Source organism: Eleginops maclovinus, chromosome 4, assembly GCF_036324505.1.
Source record: "Eleginops maclovinus isolate JMC-PN-2008 ecotype Puerto Natales chromosome 4, JC_Emac_rtc_rv5, whole genome shotgun sequence".
Classification (NCBI taxonomy): Eukaryota; Metazoa; Chordata; class Actinopteri; order Perciformes; family Eleginopidae; genus Eleginops; species Eleginops maclovinus.
This window is the reverse complement of record NC_086352.1, coordinates 16094864-16116563: the sequence shown is the minus strand read 5'-3', so window position 1 is coordinate 16116563 and position 21700 is coordinate 16094864. Positions and strand designations below refer to the sequence as shown.

Genomic DNA, 21700 nt, shown 5'->3' with positions numbered 1-21700 from the left:
AATTAAAAATAGAGATATAATTTGTATATGACACAGCAGAGCGTTTTGGGGTGGGTAGCTAATATATTTGGAGACAGGGTCCAAAGTGTAGATCCATTTATGTTTCAGGTTTGGATTGAGAATGGCTTTCATGTTTGGGTCTAATGTGTTTGATGTTTTATCCTATGGTGATGTTCGTTCTTATTGTTCAGCCCTGGGACTGTTTTATTGAAAGAAAAATCAATAAAGAAAATCAATAAAGAAATCCGGCATCCAACACATGACTGATAAAATACTACGTGACTGTGTTTCTGTTGTCCTTGTTACTTAAAATCTAAAAAGGAACATACCTTCCTATAGTTTAATATTTGAGAGAAAATGTGTCGCAGCCATAACGTTTCCAGTTGGATTTTGATTATTTTTAAGCCTCATAAGCTGCATTTTGTCCATGAGCTAAAGATGGAGAGGCAGCATGCATTTATCATGCTCCATATATTTAGAACAAACTCCCAGAAAACTGCAGGTCCGCTAAAACTCATACTACTTCTAATCCATGCTGAAGACTTTTCTTTTTGCTGATGCCTTCTATGAATCAAGCAACTATTACAGTCTTTCACTGCACTGTACGTTTTATTCCTGAATTGTATATTCTATTTGAACTTGTCTTATTTGTATTTTTTGGGATATGAGGGACTGGTTTTTTTTTTTAAGCTATTTAAATTGCCTTATGGTGAAATGTGATATACTTTAACATTAAACTTGCCTTGCCAACAAACTATAACATTTCATTTTCAGGGCATTTGTTTATTTTTTAACGATGAGATGGTACTGACCACTGATTGGAGGATCTTGCAAAGGACGTCTTCTAGGATTTGCTGCAGCGAAGGAGTAGAAAGGAGCAGAAGACTTCCCTGACGGAGTCACCGGACTTGGACTCGGCATCCCGACGTCCGACCTTACAGAGGAAGACTGGGAGAGAAAACAAACAAAAAACAAATGCTTAAAATAAAGGGTAATGTTAGCTTATTGAAGTGAGTTTGTTTCCTTCAGCAGTTTGAGTTATGTGATCTGTTTGTTCTGTGTCACCGGACAGATCACCAAATCATCCTATCACCGATATCTTTTTAACCTCTGCAAACCCAACAAACTGGGCTAAGAGGCTAATTAAGAGCTTGGTCTAATTAGAGTAATTGGCTGCAGACCAATAGAGCCGGGATCATTTGAGCGAGTACAGCTCAGAACGATTTGCAGCAGCTTGGCTTTTACACTCGCCTCTCGCGCCCCTTTGGAAACAGCAGGCTGAGGATTGACACCATTACCAAGGAGGCGTTTGCAACATTTCTGATTGCAACTCCTAACCCTAAGTGCTGACAAATTGAAAAAAATGTTTGCGTCAAATGAACATATATGAAAGAAATAATTTCACTGATCTATAATGTAGGTCATGAAAAACTGCCGTAGGCAACATGATACACATGTAATAACACAAATAAATCAGATCAGGTTCTGTAAAAGGACACATTTCACAACAGACACATTTCTGCTGTTGACTTTGTTCAATTATATTAAATCCCTGCAGCAACACTGGCCTCTTTTAAGCTATTGTAGCGATTCAGGGAGGAACCACTTAGGAGTCATGCTAATTTAGATGTTTGTGAATTTTTTGTCAGAACTATATAAAGCAATTTGTGGGTAACTGTGTGTACAGAGCTCCAAACATGGCTACTAGCCTGGTCCTTTGTCTTGTCTGTTATATGACAAAACACACACTAAAATGTTACATAAATTATGAAGTAGTCTACAAATCAATGTCTTTTGAGCAATTAAGAGAATAAACTGTAAAAATGCAATCAATTGTTTTGTTTTTTTGCTCTCAGCATGTATATTTGTGTAATCAAACCTCTATCACAAATCCCTACAGCTGCTGATCTGAACAAAATCCAAAGCTCCTTCTCAAAATGTGTTCAATTGTACTCCCTTTGTTGCGAAAAAAAAGAAAACTTTTAAAGGCTCCTCTACTTGGCATCAGCATCCCAGTAAACTTCAGTTCTGTTATGGACCCCCAGCCTTGGCAAAAGCTCGACGGCTCACTTTGTGGTTGTTATAAAAAGGGGAGCTACTATTTAGACAGGAACCGAAGGATCTGCAATAATCCAGCCTTAGTTAAATAAAAGCATGGATTCCCTGTTTGAAACCAGTGGAAGAGAGGCAGGGTCTGATTTTAGTGTCACTTGAAAGGGAGCAAAACTCAGGGGTAAATTCATGTTTTTCTGTCTATCAATCTGGAACAAAAGGTTAACATACAGAGAGGGGCTTCCTCTACGGGTCACTCTTAAATCATATACCTAATTTAGAACATGTTGCTGGATTTTTTTTCAAGTCAACCTGTGTATCAGTTTTTGGGAATATAGAAGCAGATTTATGGTGACACATTGCATATAGCTGTGCTTTGAACTCACCTGGCCGCCAGATGCTCCAGGATTCCTCCCACAGCCAGGAAACGGAGCCCTCTCTGATTTACCTGTGAAAATCAGACAATGGACAGTCATTATCTTTTTATTTTGATCTTTTATGATATTTGAGTACACACCTGGACTAATATCAAATCTAAGAGTTGTTCTTCCTTTCACTGAAGTAAAGAGTTGTGTTGTGTTTATTTTGTTTCCCTTCGCCATTATCTGACGCTGGCTGGAAGCAAAGAAAAGAAGCTCTTGACTTGAAATCCAAAGAACACACAGTACACACGTTGAACCTGAGGTTGTAGCTTAAAAAAAGCCCAAAAAGCCAAAAGCCCAAAAAGTGAAGTTATGTGTCACGTCATCAGTATGCAAAAAGTATCAAATAAATTTCATTATGGATAGTGATCATTTTCAGACAGTCTCTCAGTGTCACATTTGGTGTGAGCCCCCCAAAGGAAAGCTCCCAAGCAGCCATCAGGGGCAAAATAAAACCCATAGCACACAACACACATGAATCATACACATCACTATATCCAAACTCAGCAATTTTACTCCCCTGAAAAACAAACAAACAAACAAACAAACGAGAGCTCCTGGGGGACAATGATGAATAACTTTATCGTTGTACATTATTTTTTGTCAGACTTCCAAATATTACAAGCAAAGACACAATCCTTCCAACTAAATTCTGTTTACTCTGGGGAAAAGGTAAATGTATTTTTGTGAGTTAAAACTTGCATAGCCTGGATCTTTTGTTACACAATGACTGATCTGCACACTGCTTTTACAAGCGCAGGTGAACAGAGGCACGTCTAAGAGAATTCACTTGTGCTTATCTGCGCAGTCCTGCAGGAGACAGTTGTTCTGCATCTGTGCAGACCGTCTCCAGAGGCGAGGGAAGGAAATCAGGAAGATGGTAAACTGGCAAAGCTGCTTCTTTTCTAACAATAATGTGATACAGTTCTGAGCCATCGTTCTTGCAAAAGGAAACAGGATTAAGTTGTCGGTTACCACCAAGGTTCACTGTCGTGGCAGCATGATGAAACATCTCCTTTGATGGAGAATTCTAATTTCTTTACATTCTGTCTAATATCTAAAGGTGGTTAAGTGAAATTCATTTTCACTCCTAAAATGTCTTCTGAGGAAAAGGAGTTAAATATTCATTGGCAGCATGTGTTCTGTCACACACACTGTGTCCTGGGTGAATAATTAATGGTCACTGTTGTAGTTTCGGGCCCACCGGGGCAGACAGATGTGTTTGTGAAAACAATGTCTCGGTCCACACTGAGGAGCAAAAAAACCTTCCAAGCAGCTCGATCAAACAGAACAGTGAAACTTAAACTAAGAGTACACAGGGTTACACAGTGTAAACAAGGAATTACTGAGGAAAATACCATACATAAACATTTACAGCATTTGTAAGCAATGAAATACTTGCTAATGCATCTACAAGGACCCGTCCTAATAAGAAAACGCTTGTATAAAATGAGCAAAATATGTGCAGCAGCTATCATACCTGCTTATTTTATTATTAGGTTCTAACCAACACATGACACAAACATACAGTATACAGTATGTGAACATATGACGGATGCGCATTTCTCTCCGTAAAGGAGTTATCAACAATGTATCAACTTAACTTTCTACTCTTATAAACACATCGTTCAGTGTATCCGCACATCATTCTGCAAAAGGATGCAATTCTCAAGCTTTGTTTTGTCTGGTACATGCCCTCCCTTTCCATCTCCCACCCTGCATGGAGAAAATCTCTCAAAGCACAAACAATAGACTTGAAATGTCGAAAACTATATTTTTTTCTATAAAGTTATCAATCTGCCTTTAGAGTTATAGTGGCTGTCTCTCAACGTGGTAGAAGCTTTCTAGCTATTTGACTCCCCATCCTCAGGAATGGACAGGGTGTTCATGGTCTATTTGATGCAGCAAAATCTAGTACATTGTCTCTCAAAGATAATTAGAATTTAATTAGAAATATGGTATGATATAACACAGTTTTAATTGGCTTGTTTGTGGACTAAGAACAGATTAAACAATACCCTAGTTCAAGAGTGGTGTAAGATACAGAAAATATGAAAATACATTCACAGGGCAACATCTGTCAAGAATACCATCATCCCCTGTGTGTAAAGAACCGCTAAACAAACAAGGCAAGTTGAAGCTGGTTTGTCCAACCAAGACACCCCCTCTATTTGCATGCTGTTTCTTTCCCCACCTCAGATGACCTGAATCAGCCAGGAGAAAGAGGAGGACGGATCGGCCACATGACACAGGCAGCATACTGAAATTACTTCAGTATTGGTAGTAAGCAGGTCATGAATGGAAAGGTCCTTTAGTTTGTCCTGCTGAAGATGACTGAGAACTTTATCAGATCATGAACATCACCTCAGCAGTGCGAGAGGTGATCGTCTTCTCCTGCTGGAATCAACCACTATGTATCTATTTTTTTTCTTTGGTTCTCAAAACAGATATTAAAGAACAATCTGATAAGAGTTGATTGTAACTTTTTTAAGCCAATCCCTTTCATCCTTATAATTCCCTGTGAAACCTCTTAAACTTCATAATAAAGAAACAACCTGAGAATAACCCCTGCTTTTAAAAGATGCCTGCAGTTCGCAAAAAACATAGCTGAATTGCTTTTGAAATTACGGGAGAATGAATATTTATGATGCTGAAGTAAAGTAGAACAAAGTGATAAATCAAGTGGAGCATATCGCTGGGTTGGCCGGTTCTAAAGCCAGCAGCCTAAATTAGCTGAATAAAATATACCCTTATCATGCAGTCTCCTGTCTGACGCACATAGACTGTAACTCATTGTGAGCAAAATAGGTCACTGTCATAATGTATTTCCAAATAAAAAACAAAAGCCCAAAGAAGTTGTTAAATCACAAAGTTCCCTTGTTGAAGCTTATAAATCAAACAGTATCCCTACCATGAGGGAAAGAGAATCAAGAAATGCACACATAATTTTATGAGTTACAGTCATTTATAACTAGAGCTTTGTTTTCCCTCCTCTGAGCAGGCCCATGTGATCACAGCCTCAAAACAAGAGCAACACTATTATTGTTATCATTATTTTTTGAGTAGCCCCATTTGTTCAGAGCAGGGCTGCGTGGGACTAAGCGGGTGTTTTCTTTTTGTGAAACAGGCTAATGAGTCTAAAGTGCCATGATTGATAGGAAGCAAAAGTCATTATCTGCCTTAAAACAGCAACGCATGCAAAAGATACAAAATGCAAATAAGCAACATGAGTAAAGTAGCTTAATTACTGCACCATCAGTGATATCAATTTAAGGATGCAGACTGCCATGGCACAGTATATCCCCAATGCAACGAAAAATCTATCTAATGAGGGAATAAATTCACGTTAAAATATTCTGTGAAGCTACTGATTAGCATACCACTCAGAGGGAAGGTGCAACTATGATTATGACACATTTCACTGCAGGAGAATCTGTATTAAACAGGTTGTGCCCTGGCAGACAGATTATATTAAACATGCATTTTCCACAGAGACAAAAAAATGGTGGCAAAACTAAACGTCCATAATTTACTCTGCTGGGCTAGCTTACACTGCTCATTAGCTGTCTATATTGGTCATTAGCTATAAGGTACAGCCATGTAGCCAACTAGAAAGACAGAAGAAGAAAGGAAGCCTTAATCGTCCCACAGAGGTGAAATGTACTTTCTGCATTTGACCCATCCTAGTGTTAGGAGCAGTGGGCTGCCATTGTGTACGACGCCCGGGGGAGCAGTGTAGGGAACGGTTCCTTGCTGAGGGACACCTTGGTAGCACTTGGTCTTTCCGGGACTTGAACTGGTGACGTTCCAGTTCCCGAGCCAAGTCCCTATGGACTTTGCTACCACCGCCCTATTACAAAAAACAATCAAATATGTGCATAGATCTGAGTGTCAAACTAAATCACAAAATATCATGTCAATTACAAGAAACAATATACAATATAAACTATTTGGAGTTGATACATTTAAACTTTTATGAGCAGTAAAGCGTTGTATCTTCTGACAGTTTCTCTCACAGTAACTGGAACATGTGCAACGGCTCGATCAAGCTGTGAATCATAAAGTCAATCCACAGATTTGTATAGGCATTAAAAATAACTATAACTGTGAACCATAATGACATTCACAAACAAGTCCTGAAGCCATGCAAGTGTTGATTTAACTGTAAACAGAGAATGCCTGAGGGTTTTTTTGTAATCCCAATTTAAGGAACTCTGCAGCAGGATATGCCTTACAAAGCGTGTGTATGTGAAACATTATTTTCACAGCCCGATGACAAGTGATTGATGTGTTGTGCCCATGTGGTGCTAAATATAGCCCTGTGTATTGGACATCAGCTATTGTTTAGCCAGACAAAAAAATATCATGCTTTCATTCCTTCACTGTTCTTCTACTCCAGGCTGCTGTCATGTGCATGTTATCAAAGGAGGTTTGTTTCTACCTATTTTTCTGTCGTTCTCTGTCGTTGCAGCCAAGAAAGTGCATTATTTCAGCTATCCGTTCTGTTCTTGACCTTCTTGCCTGGTGACTCATTTTGGTTGGGATTAGAAGCTCAAGGTCTCTTGTTTTAGCTTTTCTATTTCTATGTTGTAACTCTTTGCATTTCACTGACATACTGTACTGTCAGACAGCCATCCCACACTTCACACAGGATGCTTAGCTCAGAGCAACAGATTAAACATAAAGAAGAACTGTTTCTCTTTCGCTTACTTTACCCAGATGTTCTTTACTATTGCACAAGTTTACCCCAACTATCTTAAAGACATGTGCGTGTTTCTTGAACTGCATTCCACATGCTTGATTCTGCGATCACCACAAAATAAAATACGAGGGTTGTCAGACCACATGAGTCATGATCCTGAGAGAGATATTTAGTTTAGTGAGCAATTTTCTTGCAAACAAAGCACTTTGGTATGAATGTGAAAAGTTTGATTGTTCAACTCACTCCAAACACCCCTTCACCAACCATGTAAAAGCATCTGTGCACATGCTTTATTTCAGTAACACTGAGCAATAGTTTTTCATTGTGGATTAACTTTATCAACCATAATTTTCCATGACAACATAGTGTCTACAGAATATAATAACACAATTATTTCAATGGGAATTTGTGGGTTAAAAAGCATTGGGCTATGTGTTTGATTGCCTTCAATTACTACATTAAAGAGATAGCGTGCATCACTTTATAACACCTTTGACTGGCCATTGTTTAAATATGAAATTGAGTAGGTAAAAATTATATTAAATAAAGACACTTATTAGAAAATGTATATCAAAAGGTGCAATCCCATTCATCTTCACTACCAACATGCCGAGATAGTGAAGTGAATGAACAACATTTGGTGCTGAAATCTTACTGGAGGAGAAAGCAAGCAGGCAGTCATTGATAGTGTGGCTCCGTATTGATCACTGGGCTGCAGTACAGCTCCTCTCTCTGAGGATGTGAGCGGTAGTGACCTAAGCGTCTCAAGGGATCAATTCAAAACCCTCGCCACAAAAACAGCCAATTAGTGAGCGTGCTACAGCGCCTCTCAGATGTATTCCCTATTTTTTTTCATCGCAGAAAACAAGGCCCTTTTCATTGCTCCAAGGAGAGCCAGTATCATGAAAATGATCATATAATACAGGATGAGGAAGTCGTTGATGTAAAAATGTAATTAATTCATCACACGCTAGAGCACTTGTTTTTTGTTTTGTTTGCTTTCACACATGTTTGCTGTTTGTGTCCTTGTTTATGTTGCCATATGACTCCGTGGCATCTAACCACAACACATTAAACAGGTTCATTTCTAAATGTCAAATCCCTGTCAGGCCTAAGTTTGGGTAAAAGAGACCTTTTTATGGAAGCTACAATACTTACATATTGCCATCTAGCTTTGTGCTGTGCTTACTGCTAATTTCTGTGAAAATTAAAGGATATAAGAACCTGATTGTGTGAAGATGAATTCATAATGACGGTACTCTTCTCAACATAAAGGCAAGTGTTGCAATCTCGAAATGCCTTGGAAGTAAGACAGGCTCAATGCCATTTAAAATGCCTCCTTATATTCCTTTTCCTAAGAGTGTGTACATCCTTCCTGACAAAGCTTTGTTAGAGGTCAGGTCAGGGAGGATGAGGAAACAGTGAAGGAAGGTAGTCCCACACAAGCTTCCTCCCTGGTCAGGGTTGAACGTCTACAGCCCATAATCAGTGACAAGAGTAGGACAGAGAAACATAACAGAGCCTCAAAACACTGAGGGAACATGTCCCCCCTGCCCTGAGATCAACATTAATTCCTGTGAACAGCCTTGTCAGCAGTGACATTATTCAAAACAGCAAGAGCAAATGTTAATGAGTTTTTATTTGCATATTTATTTTTTTCTTTGTATAAATGTCACTGATTATTACGTACTATGATGATAAATGCATCTGCTCATGCAGCCTGATGTGTAATTAGCCATTAGCTGGAATGAATAGATCAATTAAAGGAGAGGGACCAGGATTAAGAGAAATCAAACCAGGAGGAATGCAGCAGTGAGAAACAGAATAACACATTAGACTTGGGGGGGGCTTACCTCAATTGCTTTTAGATTAGACTAGACATCTCAAGAGCGATACTAATCAAGGAGAGGTGTAAATCACAGACATCAAAGGTTCTTTAGGTGTGACTTTCAAAACCAGGAGCTGCTGCTTGTAGCAACACTAGCTAAACTGTTTATTTTCAACTAAAATCCATCTCTATGTGGAAGAGAAGATGTGGATTTCCTGATCATATTCATCCCCTCCCGGGATAATCAGGTGCCATGGCCCTGTCTGTTTGAATTTTTTCTAACTCGGTAAAAACGAAAGAGGGGGTGGTGTGGAGGGGAAAATGTTTTCGCTTGGCCTTTGCCTTTTTTCCCGAAGCCCAACTATTCTCCTGCTAGCGCTTGTTATTCACGAATGAGGAAAAAAATGCATTACTGCGGACCAGATGGGAACATTCCACATGACCAAACCAATCAATCACCTTTGTGGGACGCAGGTGTGACACAGCCGTGCAGCAACACACCATTTCACAGTCTATCAGACACAAACACATGGTCACCAATCAATGGCACCCTGAGGACCCATGAGGAGGGGTGCAGCCTCAGTGGTTCATGGCTGATGACTTCATAATCACACATCCATTCTCTCAGAGGAGGAGGGCGATGAGCTCCCTAATAACATCTCCCACCATGTGAACACCAACACTGTAATGGATGCCGCTTCGATAGGGACACTAACGTGCTCCCCCGCCATCGCACATTCACGTGTGAGCTCGCCAGCATCGTCCCACTTGGATTGAATGAAGGCTTTCCAGGGAAGCAAGGAGCACATTAACAAGCTGGATGAAATGTCCCCTAGTCGGATATTGAAAATCAAGTCAGTGTGTGACATCAAAGTGTGTGACGATGTTTGGTATTACTTGCCAAACAACTGTTGAACAGCAAAACTACAGAGAACGAGGTGAAGGACAAGGAAGGATACACACATGGGTTAGGAATGCCGACCCAGCTCTAAGCACTGTGGGCATATTTCCATACAGAGTTCCTTAAAACACTTTAACAACATAAAACGCCAAAACAGCCTGAAGGGAATACATCTTTTCATGACTGCTCTCTGTGGGGAGGGAATTGTATTGTGGGCAGAAAGCATAGCAGGCAGTTAAAAGAGTTTGGTTGATTTGACGAAAAGAAATGTACCCCCAGATTGTAAAGAAAAAGTCTCACAGAGCTTCTCTCTACACTTCCCACACCTCAAACTGCCATCCATTATCACGTGGGAGTAAAGGCGAAACAAATGTTTGTAGTTAATAACCAATCACATTCCACTACAGTCCAAAAAGAAAGGAGTGTTACATTATCTCGCATTTTGTTTGCCAGCACATGCAGCATGGACACAGAACGCCTGGGAGAGCAGTTGTGAGTGTGGAAAACATGGGGGCGGGGGTTAGGAGTGGTGGGCACGAGAAGTAAGCCAGCAACTGTGGGCCAGGCTTTCTGTGGCTGGTCTCAGGACTCAACCTGTGATTTGATTTCATGCTGACCACAATTCTACTGAGCAAAAGTGACTAAAACGAGTACTGGGTTATTCCAAGTTCTGATGAATGTAAGTCAACCGACATTGACTTTGACACACCAACTTTCATACTCCTCTGTACAAGCAAGCCTTATTTTATACTCAAGTGTGCTCTATGACCCGTTCAAATAGCCTACATTGGAGAAGTTATGAGGTGCCTCTTTAAATGACAAGGTACAATGCCGTTGGTATTTTTCTTCAATGATAATTTACAGTTCATTTGCACCTTTTTTTTAAAGAATAGAAATGACACAGGAATGACCAATGTACAAGATCAGCTATAAATGTGTGTAAAAGGTCTGTACAATACACTTTATTTATTGAGGTTGGTCTATTGAAAACCAATGCATCTTTGCCTAAGGAGTGCTGTAAGGAGAACATCTGTTATTTCCCGAAAAATTGAGTTTGAGCCAAAATTGAATAATACAATAAAGTCACAATACATTTGCAATTTATAGAGATCATGTGAAAAATGTGTCCATCCATCCAATTTAATACGGAGTCACATACTCACTTTGTGTTTAACGTTATATACAGTAAGTATGGCTTTCTGCAAAGAAGATTCAAAACACAAAATGTTAAGACTCAATGGTCACTGGCTTCTTGTTGTTGTGTATCTTGAAACTACACAGTGATAAGATATTCAGTGCTGCTGGCAAAAGAAGCACCGAGCGCTGAAGTCAGCAGAGTTTAATTGTTCCTCTAACAGTAATTCTTCTGAATGAATAATTTCCCTTTAAGCTTTGCGCTTGTAATAATCTCCAACTTTCTTCTTGGCATCAGCTGCAGGCAGCATGAGGCGAGAGAAAAAGAGAGAAAGGGGGCAGGAAGGAAAGAAAGAAAGGGAGTGGAAAAGAGAGATGTGGGATCAACAGGAAGGCCAACAAGCACAATGGCTCTTAGCCACAGAATTCAGATTTATCTTAACTTTTTAAGAAAATGAAGTTTGTAGAATTTGGCGTGTTTTCTAAAAATCTGCAGACACAAATGTTCACAATTATGCACACTTTATAACCAAACTTGGCCTTGCCAATCAGCACGAATGACAAGCGTTGTCTTTGAAGACACCATTCCTCTAAAAACAAATACAATCATGGTGCATGATGACTTGTTATGTCATCACACCTTGGCCAGCTCTTCCTTCCTCTTTGGAGAGACAGCCCTCAAGGCCTGAGAGACTACAGCTGATCCTCTGCAGCTGGGCAGCCTAACCAGTCGCATGCTGGGGGCCCGGGCCAGGTCTGGGCAGGGCAGAGATTGTCTGAGAGATACACGAGGGTGGCGAGGGCTTAGATTTGATAGAGAAAGGGGATTTGCGCCCTTTCAGCTCGTCTTCAGCTCTTCATGCTCCACTGACCATAGTAATAGATAAGCACACCCTGCAGCTCTGCATAATGACCGGCTACATCCCATAAACTGCACCGCACCACAGCTCCTCGTCCCTCCTTCTCTGCTAATATATAAAGTACATATACACATTTAGCACTTTTGACAGTGAATGTGCAAAAAAAGAGTCATGAGTTATTACTGTATCTAGCTATTACTGTAAAGGCTTGTAGCATACTGTATGTGAATGACAGTGGGGAGAGGGAGCATCGTTGGCAGCACCTGTGACCCGCACTGCAGGAGGAAGGAAACTGAGTGCACACCTGATCAGCACCTGGCCACCATCACAGCCTCGGTCTGAGGAGGGGTCTCCCATGAGACAGAGCATTAGCACATGAAACATGCCCAAGTAAAAACACACCGGGGAGGCCAGTGTGATGTGGGATTGGACACTTCACCAAACGCCTTGAGGAATAATTAGAAATGGAAAGGGAGAATAGTAGGGATTCATTCTATTTTAAGAATAGTTCATAAAGGATTGTAGAATAAGGACCTTTTGAAACTAAAAAACTGCAACGTCATCGAAAAACTCAATTTATTCTTTACTTTTAAATAAACAAAACCGACAGACAAGAATATGTTTGTTTGCACAGTTGTTAGATTAGGAGAGGGAACAACTGCACCATAAAACACTTACTGAATGCTAATGTGATGCAAATTTCAGGTTCCAGCAGTGTATTATTACTTTGCCTTTACCAGCATGCATTATCGCGTTCAACTACCTAGAGAGCAAAGACAAATACACAGCATATGATTAAAAGAATATGACTTCTATTACATCCATCCAGGCAGATCATTTTGATTTGAGGTGTGGCAAAACCATCATTTTACAACTTAAGAAGACAGGAACCTGTGGACTCCAGCAGAGAAACACAATACTAAAAAGGACTAACATAAAAAACATTAGCAAATATTTAACAATAAATGATCCATTATTATATTATGTTTTCTTATGGTTGTTGCCTTTTTAGTTAGGCCAAACTGAACACTAAAACAACCTATTTAATCAATTTATTTTCATGTTTTGGAGTTGAACAGTGAAGATCATTTGTATAAAAATAGCATCTAAAATATATATAAAAAATGACCCAATAATGGATTTCAAAGGTCTTTGGTGTCCCCATAGGACTTATTCCTACTTATTTCAATTAAATCCACACACTGTGACTAATGGTAGCTGTAAATAGCTACATCATCAACCCTGTCCTCTTAATTAGCACATGCACGCTAAAGCATCATCTGATGTTAGTCCTGAAAATTGGAAGGCTTACTACACTTGACGGCAAATAATATCAGTCCATTAAGTAAATAATGATGAAAAGGCAAACATTAAGCAGCATAAACACACACACACACACACACACACACACACACACACACACACACACACACACACACACACACACACACACACACACACACACACACACACACACACACACACAAACACAAACACACACTCACACACGTCCAATCATACTACAGCGTGAAGTAAAAGAGCAAAGAGCAGCTCTTTTAGCTCATCGCCTCTGTTAATTGCCCAGATTACTTGAAATCAACTTCCCCCACTGGCTTCCCGTAATCGAGCTAACACCACAAGAACAAATCTTAGCAGATAATTAGATCAAACCATTCCTTGTCAGGGCTGTGAACTGTTGGCTATCCCTGTGGCTACGCAATTATAACAACTGAGAAACAAAACCTCAAGACCTGAAGAAACCTTAAGTGAAGAGTAGCTGCCACAGAGAAGAGAGGTTCACTAAATTAACACCATTGAACTCATCAGATTGCCTACAAAAATTTGACAATCAAGGAAAACAACTGTGTGAATCAATAATATAAATGTGTAATACTAAAACAGTTGGAGGATAAACATTTATCTTTGTTTCAAGTCATTAGTGAATGTCACATCATCATTACGATACAATGAACATTTTAATTGCCAGCCAATCAGTGCTGAACAATTCAAACACAGAGATATTTCTGTCGTCACAAGAGGTTGGAATAGAAAAGGGCAAAAAGGGCTTGCAATTCATATTTTTGTAATGTAATTTTTGCTGGTGTGAAGTCACAGGGTATATTTGGAAAACCTTTTTTTAAGATATTTATCAATTAAAAGTGTGGCTTATAAAAAGCAAATTGGTAAAAATGTTTGTCCTAGTTTTCAAATTACATGGTGATTCAATTACAGTCCAATGCCCCAAAATATTCATTAAAATATGGTATATGAAAAGAGAGAAATCAGGAGATATATTTGAGAGATTTTGCAAACTTCTTTAACAATAATAGATTATCACAATAGTTCCTGATTAGCTTTTTCAACGTTTACCTTCTAGAACTGAACGTATGTGTGACACCCCAATCTCGGGATGGCAAGTTTTTGTATGTCCTTGAGGCCAGAGGAATCACATCGTGTAACTGGAAATCTCCCTGAACGATACGCCACGGTGCTGTGCGGTCTCTTACTGCATGTGATGCGCAGTTGAATCAAAGGGGCTGACACAGTTTTTCCATAGTGCCCTTTAATAAGCATGAACAATGTGGCGGCCACCTGTCTAGCAGCATGCAGTGGATGACGTTCGAGTTGGTAAGAGGATTGTAGCGCAAGAGGGCAGGGCTAAGATGTAAGGGCCCGATCAGCTGATTCATACTAACACGGAGTCAGCCCCTTGGGAGAACCGTGTCACCGTTAAGCGGTCAGTAGCTCCCCATCTTCAGTCCAAAAACCCCCATCCTTACCATTCAACACACCTGTTTTGTGAGTGCCCCATATCAGCCACCTAATACCCACCATCAACCTCATTCACTTCTTGAAATACAAAGAAGCAACATGTTTAGACCGTTTTGTTTACTGGAGCTACATACTGACATGATTAATGTTTTTTCATTGTCCCACTGAGTAAAAGGAATCCTGGTCCCACTGAGTCACGCACATTTATTACTGACAGTAAAAATCGATGCCTTTACAAGATTGGACGCGCAAACCACATACACTGTTTATATCCCCCTTTATTCACTAATGTGCATACACATGGGTAGACAATTTAGACACTAGAAAGGCAAAAACAGATGTCATCGATCTAGAAATCACAAATAAGTAGCAGCGGACAGATGTGAAAAAAAATTAGAAGATAGAAAAGCAATTTGAAGACAACAGATACAAAATATATAAATGGAGGGCATGATCTGTTTGGGGTTGGGTATATTTGAGGTGAGCTTTGGTATAGTATTAGTTATTTCTGTTTGTACACACACACACAAACCACAGACATGTAATGGAAAAACTAACAAATAGTTATGGCGTTTGTATCATGTGTTTTTTGTCAGAGGTCTTCCACTGTTGGTCCGATGTTTTAGATTTAGGCCAAATTCAACCACAGACAATTCATAATACCCAAAATCAAAAAACATTAATGTTACTTTTTGTTAGTTTCTGGTTTATTTGATCTATTTTATAACTGTTGTTTTGACGTTTAGCAGGCACATACTAGAGGCAGCACAGAGGCTGCAGAGGACAAGACTTTCACAGTGGTCAGTTTTTAAATAGAATTTTAACAACATTTTTTGGTTTTCCATTGTGTTCATTCCCTCTATCTAAAAATAAATTAAAGCTTAAAGCTATTTGGCCAGGCAGTAGGAATATTTGAAAATAGGAAAAAATGTACGAGGACTATTTCTCATTACGTCAAACTAATAATTTAGTATTTATTCCAAAGGAAATCTCTAATCAGAGTTGCCATTTTAATACAAAGAATGGTTTGGAAAGTATGTCATAAGAGGTTATGTATTTGGCCTTTCCCTTCAGGAACATTGACTAAAAGGCACATTGAAAAAAGGCAGGAAACATGAAGACATCCTGAGGGCACTGCGACACACCAAGCTGACTTTCAACACAACAAAATAGTTCAGATTTTCCTCAAAAATATTGGTAATAAAAAAACAGTTGTTAAATTGGTAGGCTGGTCTTTTTTACTTTTTTTTGTCTTACTGCAATCCTGGCTGTTCAGCTTCCTTTTTTTCCGATTCATAAATAAACCTGCTGAGTATTTATTTTCTCTTACCTATTTCCAGCTACCTGCTGTGGTCTTTGAAATATTTGTTCAAGTGCAACTTTTAACAAAAGACGTGAGATGACACAAGGTGCAAAGATTTAATAAGGTTGCTTTGTACTTTATTTAAAAATAATGAATCAGAGCAATTATAATACATTCCAGTTTCTCGAGCCCTTATTGAACTCAGAGAATCTTTACTCACCAACACTTGACAAGCACCAAGCCAGAAGTGCATCTACAATTAGCATGGATTCAGGCTACAAACACATCACTGTATTTATAACAGTGATGGGGCTGCACGTATGTGTGGCATGTGGCCACAGGGGACGTTATGAGGATAAAATACCATGGAGTCCCAACTCCCATCATGACAACAATCATATTATCCGACAATCCGCAATCAGTTGCAATGATTGTTTAGTAAGCTCCAGAATTACGACCTTCAAAATACTAAATAATCTATTAGTTGCCAGTATTTTATCATCCAACACCCACAGCCTCAGGCAAACCATTTGCTTAATGTTTACCCAAGATCTTTATACATGCTGTGTAACACCCAGAGAGGTGCAGAGGACCTGATTTGAAACAACTGGAGTGATTGACTGGATTCAACAAGAGCCACGACTACAGGAGACATTAAAGTGTTAGTATAACTGTTCAGAGAACTAACCTTTCAGAGGTGGTTTGTTGAGGATCCTATCTATGTTATCTATCTAAATCTATGTTACTCTCTGATATAACTTACATTTGGAATTCCAAGCGTGAGATAAGCACAGGCAACTTTACAATCATGCTGTCTGAATCTGACATATCACTGCAACAGATCACATCCAAACTCTGCAGCTTGTAAGCATAATTACAGACACAGTTGCAAATGGGAGAGATATGCATAGTGAGTTTGTGTGTGTGTGTGTGTGTGTGTGTGTGTGTGTGTGTGTGTGTGTGTGTGTGTGTGTGTGTGTGTGTGTGTGTGTGTGTGTGTGTGTGTGTGTGTGTGTGCGTGTGCGTGTGTGCGTGTGTGTGTGTGTGGTTGAGAAACAGTCATGTGATCAATTACAAGAAAGATAACATTTAGTTTCAATTCAGCAGCGCCCATTTGTGAACTAATCGCTTTCCTAGGAGACCAGTCTCTAGGGTCATTACATAATGCGCTGAGAGATAGTTAGCCATAAAACCGTCAAGTGGTCACACATCAATGATACCAGGACAAAGAGCTGGATAACACACAGCTATACTTGTTTTAATAGGAAAGCTTGGTCAGAAATAAGAGTATGTGGTTGCAAGAGGGGGGGATTTTGTAATCATTATCTGAATAAAAAATAGGACATGGTAAAGAAATTATACTTGGTGTTGCATCTGAACTCAAGGTCTTGTGATTATGACAAGCTAACAAGCTAGGAAAAATGTCAAAATAGATCGATAACAAAAGGAATAAATATATGGCTGAAACCGGCAGCTTCTGCATCTTTTGACCTAACCTAAAGTACATTAAGGGAGATCACACCTCAATATTGACATTTTTTTATGTTATTTGAATTCTTGAAATTTGTGAACACATTAAACAGGGTCAAAGAAAGGGTGCACATCTTCTAGGAATCTTCTATAGACATCTTCTAGGAATCAAGCTGTGTTTTAAACAATGAGGCCAGCCTGACTTGACAAATTCAGAGGTAAAGACAGCAACACATAGTGAACATTAAATCATCTATAACAAATTCAGATTATTTGACTCCTGTGTGTGTGAAGGCCTCTGCTACAACAGTCAGATTAACCCGGTGCCAAGAAATCACTACCCTGCTGCCAATAGAAGTAGCTGAGGGCGTTCTGATGTCTAGAAGACGGCTTCTTATGACGGAAAGCTATACTGATGGCGTGACTTCTAGCCTGGGGGAGGGTCATCACAGGAGGAAAAGAGGGAGATATGGAGAGGGGAGGGGGATTAAGGGAGAAATAAAGACAGCAGGAAATAGCCCCGCAGCCTGGCAAAGCCTTTCGGTACTGTTACCTCCAGATGCATGATGTGCCTTAACCTCAATCAGGCAATTTTCTAACAGGATGTCCTCCAATACCAAAGGGCATGTGAGCAGTGAGTGGAAGAGAATCACTTACTTACCCATTATGTTGGAGTTCATGAAAGGTGTTTGGGACAATCCTTCATGGGACACTAATCGACTGTCACTCAAATGATCGCCGTAATGAGGGCTGTCGGCGAAACCCTGGGGGAAGAGATCAGAATATGAGGCACATTATTTGGCAACTATACTAATTGAGAGTGAGATGGCATACTGCTAATTAGTCAGAGGAGAGCACAACTGGTCGGTTATGCTAATAAACTGTCACCTTTCTTGTGCAATAGTCCAAAGAAAAAAAAGAGAAAGAAAGGGATCTCTGTTTCTGATTACATTAATAAACCCATTATTCGCAATGAAGATACCAATATTTATATCTGTTTTTGTGGAAGAAACAGCAACGTATTACTCTTTCGTTGTTGTTGTTTTTTTACCTTATCTAACATCAGCCATGCCTTGTGGATGTGAAAGCCTATAATGCCTCCTTTTAGCTTTTATCTTGATCTCAGGACAGCAACATCAATTGAGGCTTTTAAGTGCCTGTTAAAGATTCACCTTACATCCTTACTCTTACCTACAACCTGTTATTAATACTCTGCTATTTGTTGTTAATGCAGTTTGTTGCAGATTACAATTTAGACTATTTGATATCTCTGCCTTTATTATTTTGTAAAGCATTTTAAGCTGCATGAAAGGCGCTGTATAAAAGTAGTCATCATTTTTATTATTAATTATACATTTTCTGCATAACATGTCCTCAAACAGACTGAGGTGTACCTAAACCAGGCTCAGTAAACTCAAAATTGTTTTATTTGCAATTTGTTTGTTTTTCTTATTGTACCAGGTATAGCAAGACATTTCTTTAGCCAGTTGGGTTGGTTTAAAAACACTTCTGTATACATTATAACAGGTTTACAATATCTGGGTTAGGATAAGGGTTAGTTGAACCTGAAATTATCAGCATTTAATCTTTGTTTTACCAACCTATTATGAACAATTGGTGAATGTTGTTAACATGTGTGCCGGTTTCTCAGCTCTTAGAAAACATCTGGACCTGCAGAAACCTTTCCTTAATCATAATCACATTTATTCGTAATTCTTTATTCTTCTTTTTTAATCTATAACAGGTTTATTTATTCACATTTCATACAAAGGTGTTGTTATAAACAAGTGGAGGAAACAAAGAGATGCAATCCTACGTCATTCCCGGTACCTGCAGCTTTAAAAAATTGCCTTTTTCTCCTGCAGCTTAACAGTCCCTTTCATGACAGTTATCAGCTTCAGGGGCTTAGGTCTAAATATCGGTCACAGTATGGTTTTTGAAACTCGGGGTCCCATGTAATAAAAGATGCTCTGTTACAGGGCTAATCCCAAACCCTGTGAAAATCCTCCAGTGCTCCAGTCAAAAACATCTCCCCAAACTACATTAACTCCCAGCAGAGGGACCGAGCAGCAGAAGGCTTGCCTTTCTATAGAGCTATTTTCACCATCTCATACCCTTTGCATTCAATATACAGTAAGAGAAGTAATCTTATTATCCATCTTTTTTTTTGAGTGGATGGTGATGGAGTAATTTCAAAGGCACTGGAGTGTTGCGCTGCGTCGAGGGAATCCTCCGAGTTTCCCTATTGTGCTCCCGCCAGGCCGCACACACTGTTAATCACACCATGAACAGACTCAATAATAACAACAGCCCCGTGAGAGGCTCGGGTAAACTAACACACACAGACCAACACATACACAACGTAAGCAGGCGAAAAAAAATCTCCTTTCTTCTGCAGCTAAAAAAGGGAAATGCTTCAAAATACAGACTTAAAGGAATAGTTCAAGACTTTAATAATACATTTATTTGCTTTCTGGCAGTGAGTTAGCTGACATGAATGATACCCCTTTTATATTTGTCCATTTAACAAAGGGTAACTGACAGTAGCTGGTTAGCTTAGCTTAGCCTAGCTTAGCATAAAGACTGGAAACTTAGCTTGCGTGTCTCTGGCCAAAGACTTAAAACAACACCTCTGAAGCTAAATTAAAAAATCAAATTTGTTTTCTGCACCAAAACCCAAGAGTTAAAATACAATTTACCATTTTCATTGAATTTTGTGTTTAAGTATTACTGAGCCAACTCTTGGTAGCTTCTTTCAGGCAAGGAATAAAACCGTTGATTCTAATTTTTTAAGATTATACAAACAACAAATATGGTGTTTATTAGTTAGCTTTTGAGCAAGCTGTTTTCACATTTCTAGAAGTAATGCTGTCTGTAGCCTTACATTTAATACAGATTTCTCAATGTTAGAAAGCATTTGGTTCCCTTTGATTGTTATGACTGCCACTGTCAATCTATGCTAAGTGTTTAAATGTGTGTGATGGTGTGTGTGTTTGTGTGTTTGTTTACTCCTCTGGGACTGGTGGATCATCAATCACAGATGCCTCATCATTCCAAAACTCTGGTGGCCTACATCTATGTGAGACACTAACACACACTGTCACCGCTGCCACAGGGCCGCGTTGGCACTATTGGCTGAATAACTGTCAGATCTCTGTGGCAGCGTGCAGTCCGGGGCTCGCGCCTTGGCCCCCAATCACTCGCCACGCCGTTTAAAAAGTCGCCTCCTTCACACTTGGTGCTGTGTCCCAGGTGAGCGTGTGGCTGTATGTGGCAGTTTGGGACGCGATGATTCAGTCGTGATGGATGCGTGTGGGGTCGGGAATCAAGTCGGGGCAGGGCACTTGGGAAATGGGGGTTGTCGTGCGGTGGCAGTGGGCACAGTCTCGACTGTCAGACCGCCTGCCTACAGCCACAGCTGCCCAGGATACAGCGACTGGCTCGGAGCCAAGGTCAGCACGGCGGGCTCGGGACTGTTCACAGTTGACTGATCACACAGTCGTAGCTCACCAGCTCAAACAAGCTCAGGGACAAGAGTGAATTCCCTTTGTAACAGACGGAGAAAGAAGAACTAGGCTTTCTACAGAGCAGTGGACAGATATTGTGCTTAAGGCATCATTTGGGAAATGGTTTTTCATTTGTTAATCAAATGATTTGATTCTAGAAAAATGACAAGACGACATCTTAACATAAGGGACAGAATAATTTCTGCAATTACGCAGAAATATATGTGTGAACGATGGAAGATACAGGATGTTCCCAGTTTTTCTAACCTGCTTCAATTCTCATAATTTTATACAAATGGTACGAAAACATAAAATCAGCATCAATATGTTAGTCAGTGTTTTTCGTATGGGCCCCCTTAGCTTTATTTATATGAAGTTAAATATCTGACCTATGAGTCACTTGTTTGGCATTTTGACTACCGGTACTTGCATTTTCAACTTTTTCCAAATCATTTAAAGGTTTTGGTTGAAATTCAACTTGTCTATAAAACGTCCACGTTTTTTGTTCATTCCCTCAATTTTCATACTTCATCCAACTTAGCTGTAAAACCATATTGCTCTTTTATAAAATCTAGCTATGGTAGCAAACAAACTCACAAATGTGGCACTGTGAGCCAGAAAATAACAGTAGTGCATTGGCTTTTATTGAAATTGAGAGCAGACATTATTGGAAGAAGGTAGAAAGTGGCAGTTTTTCTAACCTGCTTCAATTCTCATAACTTTATACAAATGGTACGAAAACTTAAAATC

The 21700-nt window shown here is 39.6% G+C and overlaps 1 protein-coding gene across 8 annotated transcripts in view; it reads right to left on the bottom strand.

The window, feature by feature from the left end:
• Positions 1–21700, bottom strand: part of tcf12 (transcription factor 12) — a 67551-nt gene that overhangs the window by 33148 nt on the left and 12703 nt on the right. For all 8 annotated transcript variants that reach the window (XM_063881815.1, XM_063881814.1, XM_063881817.1 and 5 more), the window contains 3 exons: positions 18106–18208; positions 2439–2500; positions 813–948 (listed from right to left, as the gene is read on the bottom strand). In XM_063881815.1, the coding sequence (XP_063737885.1) occupies positions 813–948; positions 2439–2500; positions 18106–18208 (301 nt within the window). The remainder of the gene's footprint in view (positions 1–812; positions 949–2438; positions 2501–18105; positions 18209–21700) is intronic.